Source organism: Rhagoletis zephyria, unplaced genomic scaffold, assembly GCF_001687245.7.
Source record: "Rhagoletis zephyria isolate East Lansing unplaced genomic scaffold, Rhagoletis_zephyria_1.1 Rzeph_scaffold_01935, whole genome shotgun sequence".
Taxonomy (NCBI): domain Eukaryota; kingdom Metazoa; phylum Arthropoda; class Insecta; order Diptera; family Tephritidae; genus Rhagoletis; species Rhagoletis zephyria.
The window spans coordinates 43,584-50,961 of record NW_016159019.1 but is presented as its reverse complement, the minus strand read 5'-3'; the positions used below and the strand labels follow the sequence as shown (position 1 = coordinate 50,961).

Sequence of the window (7,378 nt, the reverse complement as noted above, 5' to 3'; positions counted from 1 at the left end):
CGTGGAGGAGGCCTACCGGGAAAACTACATTTAAAAAAAACGCGCCAATTATACTACCTCACAAGTAGAGGAGAAATTGAGCATATTATGGACACCACAACTTTCCGAATCGATATATCACCGAAATGGCAATTCTTAGGAGCAAAGGTGTCAGTTTTTAAAGATAATTTAGATCTACACATTTGTCTAACCTATTTTCATAATAAACAGTAACGTTTGGTTAAAAATGCCACTATGTGATCTTTGACTTAAATAATTTTTTTTTGCATAGGGCACAATAGGCCCAACGGCGAAACCGGGTTTCTCTATGCCAAAGTTGACGGATCATTGAAAATGTAGTTGCCTAGAATGTTTAGGATGTTAGACATATTAAGTTTTATTTAAATATGAACAAACAGATCTACTTTTTTCGCATTTTTACACGGTGTCTGACAAAATCTGAAGCTTTTTAAATTAACATATTTAGACTTACTTTATGAAAGGCAAAATTAAAAACGTTCGGTAGCGCAGAAATTTGTAATAATCCACAATCTGTTATTTAACACTAATCCATCTAAAGCCGCAACTTCGCTTATGCTGCTTTTGCAGCTGGTTTATTCTCCTCTGAATCAAGTTTTTTGATACGGTTCAAATTAACACACTCTCTAAAGGCAGCTACTTCACTGGAACATTGTAATGTCTGTCCTGGATTTGCGCGATAGCAAGCGATGACTTGAGCCTTAAGATCCTGACATGGTGGCAGTTGGTGTACAGGAGAAGCAGTAGCGAAACGTTGGCGGACATCTTCGACCGCTGACGAGTACTCCTTTTCCATAATTGCATTCGTTTTCTTCAGCGTTTTTTCAAGATCAGCCAAACGCTGACGCCACATGGCATCGTTTTGTTTCAGTTCTGCCTCTTTTTGGCGTGCCATATCAGCTGCAGTAATTGTTGTTCCACTGGGAGCAACGTAAACTGTTGGTGGTGCTTGGTAAACAACTGTTGGAGGCACAGGTACTGGTGCTACTGTCGGTTTTACTGGAGTAGGGGGAACATCTTTTTTTGGAAGTGGTGTCTGTGGTTCAGATGCAACAGCAGAAGCGGCATTTTCTTTAGCTGCAAACAAGCCTTGCATTTAAAAACTGTCACATACATAGCTATAAATTTGTTTAACGTATTTTTTAGTGATTTGTTACTATGCCGCTATTGCATAATCAATTATAGTACTTATTAAGGCATTTCAACAGCTCTTTTAAGCGTTCATTTGCACTTTATTTTGTATAAAACTAAATCTTTGAAGTATAAATACCTTGTTTGCTTATCCCTCGTTTAAGACGTTGCACAACCTCGTCCGAAACATCAATAACTCCGGAATTGGGGTTGTCCATCGACACTGAGCGTGGTTCAGTTGAATGAGCTGCTCCCATATTATAGCTTATTTTACACCGCCGGATACACTAGTATATAATAAAATAGAATTGAATTAATTTATTATTCACGCCAACTTTATTTGCAGCCAATATACAACAAAGTAAACCTTTTCACAACTAGTTCCTAATACCCCTCCAACAAGATTTACCAAAAGTCAGCGTATTACCACCCAACAAAAGACCCTGCGCCAACAATTGTCATAATCAGCTGATATTCGCCGCAAACATGCGGTATTGCCAAAGTCATCAAATTTTAGTCATTAGGCTGCAGTTAGGTCGGTGCTGCAATACAATATCAATTGTGTCAGAGAACGTTTAAAACAGAGAAGCAGCAGAGAACGTTTAAAACAGAGAAGCAGCAACACGCTACTCGTTGGTATTATGTAATAGATCAGAAATCGTCTAGAAGTTCACCACGTTAAATTTTTAACATCGATAGCTCTAGAAGTTCACCATTTTTTAACAGCGTGAGCGCAGAGCGGCACAAAATAACAGAATTTGAATAAATTAGCAATTGTGAAATGTTATTCTTGTGCACGTTTATATCTATCAACAAAAATGACTTGATAGTTATTTTAATGCCCCTTTCATTGAATTAAATCGAAAACATTAATTAATTATTACACAAAATTTCTGGATAAATTTTGGGAAAACGTTATTTTCATAAAAATTCCAATTAACTAATATAAATTTGCGCAAATTTTGTAAACCATATTTTCGTCAACAATTAATAAAATTCTTCATTGAAAAAATGGGAAATGTTTAGTACCACTCACACCGTTTTTTGGGTGGGGGGCGGAGGGGGAGGGGGCGGGGCCCCCAAAACACCCCCCAATAGAAAGGAGACAGTCGCCGCTTTCTAAAAAGGGGAACCCCTCCCTTGGACTCCTCCCACAGGCACCTAGGGAACCGTTTGAAAAAGGGGAAAAAACGGATTTTTCTTAGGCAAACTGAGCAGTTTGAAGTGGAATATGACCCAACTAACAGAAACCGTGGGATTTTTTAATAAAAGAAATTATGCCTAATTAGATATGGGGGGATTTTGAATAAAGAATAAAAAGTTAATTAAAAATAGAAAAAAAAAGTTTTTATAAAAAAAATGTTCTTTTTAACAAATGTATTTTTGCGTAGAATTCCTTTCTACGTAAGCGGCCTTCGGCCGCACTTAGGGATTATAACCCTCAGGCAGTAGAATTCTNACCTTTTGCAGAGAACACCTTTGTATATTTTTAATGCTTACTGGGTTATATCCTATCTTCTTTTGTCTCTCATTCTTTTGCATATTTTGGAGTTTGACAGCTGAACTCCGCCATTTAATTTGCATATGCAACCAAAGTCAGACGCGTGATTTTGAAGGTGTTTTTATTTAATGAATTGTGATGAATTGGTTAATATTAAAGTCGTAAAGCAAGTTATAACAAATCAAGTAAAGTGTAAAGTGAAGGGGAATACAAAAATATATTGGTAAAGTGGCTAATTTAAGCAGAATAGGAGTGATAAATGTACGCTAATTTCCGAATTTTACAAAAAAGGGCATATTTCAAACCCAATTTGTAAATAAATTAGTAACCAAAATTTACAAAAGTGAGTGTTAAAATATTGCGTCGACCCTTGACTACAAGTGTGTGAAATTTTTTTTTGGATCGGGCCACCCATTTGGACGGAATAGCCCGAAATATTTGTGAGCGGTACTAAACCCCACCCAAAAAAATTTTAAACACGCTAAAAGGCAAGCGCATAAAAATGTTTGTAAATACATATACATACCTATGTAGATGCATTTATATGTATGCACTTATGCAAATAAACAAATGCTGCGCGCGGTTAAAATGGTTTCGTTATTTTTTTTGTATAAAAATATGGTTCATGCTTTAATCGAAACCACATAAGTCAAACTTCAAAAATNAAATTCTTCATTGAAAAAATTTTAAACACGCTAAAAGGCAAGCGCATAAAAATGTTTGTAAATACATATACATACCTATGTAGATGCATTTATATGTATGCACTTATGCAAATAAACAAATGCTGCGCGCGGTTAAAATGGTTTCGTTATTTTTTTTGTATAAAAATATGGTTCATGCTTTAATCGAAACCACATAAGTCAAACTTCAAAAATTTATACAGTACGTAGAAAAATTCAACAAATTTTCATCTATATTTTCTACTTTTTAATCTAAATTTTTAGAAAGTTTTGGGTACGCAGATAGATTGGTTATGTACATATGTAAATTTAGTGAAACAAGTGAAAGTTTTAAGCGGATAAAAGATCGCTTTAATTTTTAATGAATTTTTTTCCGACGTATTTTGCGGTTTTATGCATATAACAGGTGTAATTTATAAAATATAGTATTTATTTTTTGTTTTATTATTTTGTTTGCAAACGGTCTTGCGTATTTTATTCTACAAGAAATTCGCTTTTACGTATATGGTAAAAAGTACATCATTAAAAATCTACGCGATTTTTTAGCCGCTTGAAACTTGCACTTGCTTTTCTACCGATCTGTCATTTTAAAAACTCAGATTAAAAAGTTCAAAATTTAGACGAAAATTTGTTGAATTTTTCTAAGTTTTGTATAAAGTTTGACGTATGTGGTTTTGATTAAAGCATGAACCATATTTTTATACAAAAAAAAAAAACGAAACCATTTTAACCGCGAGCAGCATTTGTTTATTTGCATAAGTGCATACATATAAATGCATCTACATAGGTATGTATATGTATTTACAAACATTTTTATGCGCTTGCCTTTTAGCGTGTTTAAAATTTTTTCAATGAAGAATTTTATTAATTGTTGACGAAAATATGGTTTACAAACTTTGCGCAAATTTATATTAGTTAATTGGAATTTTTATGAAAATAACGTTTTCCCAAAATTTATCCAGAAATTTTGTGTAATAATTAATTAATGTTTTCGATTTAATTCAATGAAAGGGGCATTAAAATAACTATCAAGTAATTTTTGTTGATAGATATAAACGTGCACAAAAATAACATTTCACAATTGCTAATTTATTCAAATTCTGTTATTTTGTGCCGCTCTGCGCTCACGCTGTTAAAAAATGGTGAACTTCTAGACGATTTCTGATCTATTACAAAATACCAACGAGTAGCGTGTTGCTGCTTCTCTGTTTTAAACGTTCTCTGGCACTAGCTTTATTGTCTATCGTTTTGTAATTCATTTTGGGGTTGCTGTGTTGTTTCATTCCAATACATTCTTTTTTTTAGTTTTTGTATTTGCCGCGGTATATCTCCTGTTTTGTTTTTAAATTAGACAAATAATTCCATAGTTTATTTGTGTGGTGTACAAATAATTACAAAGATTATTAGAAAATGGACGGGACCCCCAGGCTAAAGAAAAGGGTATCACTAACATTGGCACGGCATCATAGAAGAGATGGTATGCTATTCCTGGCTGTGTAAATAAAGTTTGATAATAATGTCCTTGTTTTTTTATTAATGAGTTACTAACAAATCTTTTACTTCATATTAGCCTCACCTCATATCCTGCACGAAAAAGTGCGTTCGAAAATAATATCCAATGTCAACAATATTGATGAAAATGACGAATACAATACGCCTAAATCCCCGTCAGAAACGTCGTTAAGTACCGATGTCGGAATTGAATGTACGCCACCTCACAAAAAAATTAATTTAGATGAAAGCGTTGATTACTCTCCTAAATGCTTTGATACTAGCTATTCGCCTACTTGCTTGCTTTCACAGACACTGTCGTCGAACAGCCCAGAAGTCGGCTGGAAGTGGGGAAAACGTTCTGTGGACGAACAACTAGAAACGGCTGTAACTCCGGACTCAGCTTATGCTGCAGATAGTAGTTTGACATCAGCAGGCTCAAGCAGCACAGAAGTAATAAATTCTGTTGGGCGCATACGAAGTGAATCACATGTTCAGCCTTTCGCTTATGAAATGCGACGCGAGGAGCAACGTCGTAGACTGGAGATTCAAATGCGAAGGGCTGAAAAATTACGTGCAGATGAATTGCTTAAGCAGCGTTGTGCGAGACTCGAAGAGCAACTACATGAAGCTGAGAAACGCCGTAGAGAAGGCATGGAAAAGAAAATAGATTCTGAAATTCAATCGCAATCCCAAAATGTAGAAATTTTGGAATCTTTCCCTAAACTGTTACAGACTGAAGAGGCTGTTGTGGAAGATATATTTACGAACAAAAATGACACCTTAGATGACTTCCTTAATGATTCCAATGACGATGGTATAATGCTTATAGCTAGCCAACAAGTAGAATCAAATATAGTAGATATAACACAGAAATCTTCAATAGAAGTTCTTAAATCAGCAGAGAACTCATATAATTCGACAAAGAAAGAGAATAGTTCCGAGTCAGAAACATCAAGATTGTCAAAAGAGACTATTGCTCCAGAGCGCCAAGATAAACGTTCATCACAGTACATGAAGTTCCTTGAAGATGATGATTTGTTTCTTTCAATCGACGAAGTAATTTTGCAGGATACACAACAGGCGAAAAAACCACGCAACAACTTTCAACGTCACAACTCCATGCCTATTAATACTTCGGCTATTGGCAGTGCCAAAGCAGCCGAAATAAAACCCACGGTATCAACATCTAAATCGAATGAAATTATGTCCACTGCGTCAACTACCAACACGGTTTATTCGTTAAAAATGAAACGGCATGCTAGTTCGCATGCGCTCAGTCTCTCGTCAGGTGCGGTATACAGTTGTAAGTATAGATTTCGGTAAAATATGTACATTTAAAATATAAACCTTACTCAATAAAGGTACTACAACAGATTTTCAAAGTACATTAGTAATAAGTACATTCGTACATAAATGAAAATTAAGCTAATGATTTAATTACATCACCTGACGCATATTTTAGTTGAATATCATTGTGAAAGGTATATTTTATTTCATTATAACCAATTTAATATTTGTGGTCTATTTTGAAAGAAGCACCGCGCTAATAAAATTCTCCATAAAACAAGTATACATCACTTTCCAATAGTACATCGTACGATATACGGAAACATTTTTTTTAAGCTAAATAACGGTAAATTGAAAATATTTCGAAAACTTATCCATAGAAGAAAAAGTTAACTAAATTATAAATAAAGCAGTTCTATATAGAAATTGGATAGTGGCAACCATTGAACAGTTTTGCTGTAAATCAGTGTTATTTATAAAATTTAAAAGGCCATACAGACGCAACCTACTGAAATTTTGGCCTGCAAAGTTTGGGACTTATTTCTTTTATTAGGATGTCACTACCTCTGAAAAGGATACGTCGGAAATGGTAAAGCTTTTGAGTTTTTTGAATTATCATTCTTAAGTGAAAAAAGAAAACTCAACAATGATTATTATCTTTTAGCGAAAAAAAACTCAAATGTTAATTATTATTTTTAATCTTTATTGATTAAACTCGAAAAATAAAAATCATTGTAAATTACAGTAGGGCGAACGAACACAAATACCAGATAGTTAAAATTATTTTACGAAGATTACAACTTGTTGATTTTTTGGTTAAAATTTTATAAAATAATGATTATTTTAATGAAAATTTTCACATTTAAACAGCCAGGAAAAATTAAAAAAAAATTGCTTACTTCTAAGCGAAACGGCAACGCTGGACACAGCTGCAAATTATAAAATAAGAACAAGTATCTTAACGTCGCTTGAACGAAACTATTTGAATTTATAGAAAACAGAATGAATTCGACCATCGAGCAAAATACATTGATTTTTATACCCGAGCGCACTTTTGCACAAGGGTATTATAACTTTGTTCACGTAACGGTTGTTTGTAACAGGCAAAACCAATCGAGATAGATATAGACAAATGTATACATAAATGATCAGAATGAAAAGAGAAATCGATTAAGCGGTGACTGTCTGTCCGTCCGTCCGTCCGTCTGTGCACACGATAACTCGAGTAAAAATTGAGATATCTTAACGAAACTTGGTACGTGCA

The 7,378-nt window shown here is 34.2% G+C and overlaps 2 protein-coding genes across 5 annotated transcripts in view; one reads left to right on the top strand and one right to left on the bottom strand.

The window, feature by feature from the left end:
- Window positions 1-344: 344 nt before the first annotated feature.
- Chchd3 (Coiled-coil-helix-coiled-coil-helix domain containing 3) lies at window positions 345-1,633 on the bottom strand. 2 transcript variants are annotated; one of them, XM_017619689.1, is made up of 3 exons: window positions 1,559-1,633; window positions 1,289-1,436; window positions 345-1,095 (listed from the first exon to the last, which is right to left on the bottom strand). In XM_017619689.1, the coding sequence occupies exons 2-3, from the start codon at window positions 1,404-1,406 to the stop codon at window positions 572-574; spliced, it is 642 nt and encodes a 213-aa protein (XP_017475178.1). In that variant the 5' UTR covers window positions 1,407-1,436; window positions 1,559-1,633; the 3' UTR covers window positions 345-571. The 2 variants fall into 2 exon arrangements, with proteins under 2 accessions (XP_017475178.1, XP_017475177.1); XM_017619688.1 differs by having other exon boundaries at window positions 1,517-1,625.
- Window positions 1,634-4,594: 2,961 nt separating this feature from the next.
- LOC108365614 (uncharacterized) overlaps window positions 4,595-7,378 on the top strand; it is a 19,625-nt gene continuing 16,841 nt past the window's right edge. Inside the window, exons 1-2 of one of the 3 annotated variants that reach the window (XM_017619685.1) lie at window positions 4,595-4,810; window positions 4,904-6,130. In XM_017619685.1, the coding sequence (XP_017475174.1) occupies window positions 4,744-4,810; window positions 4,904-6,130 (1,294 nt within the window). In that variant the 5' untranslated portion in view covers window positions 4,595-4,743. The remainder of the gene's footprint in view (window positions 4,811-4,903; window positions 6,131-7,378) is intronic. The other 2 variants (XM_017619684.1, XM_017619683.1) reach the window with 2 other exon arrangements.

What these genes read in the sequence shown, in the direction of transcription:
- Chchd3 (XM_017619689.1), bottom strand. Translation starts at nt 1,406, where the DNA reads ATGGGAGCAGCTCATTCAACTGAACCACGCTCAGTGTCGATGGACAAC. An exon ending in ACGAGGGATAAGCAAACAAG is followed by an intron (nt 1,096 to 1,288) that starts GTATTTATACTT and finishes GCTTGTTTGCAG; the next exon opens with CTAAAGAAAATGCCGCTTCT.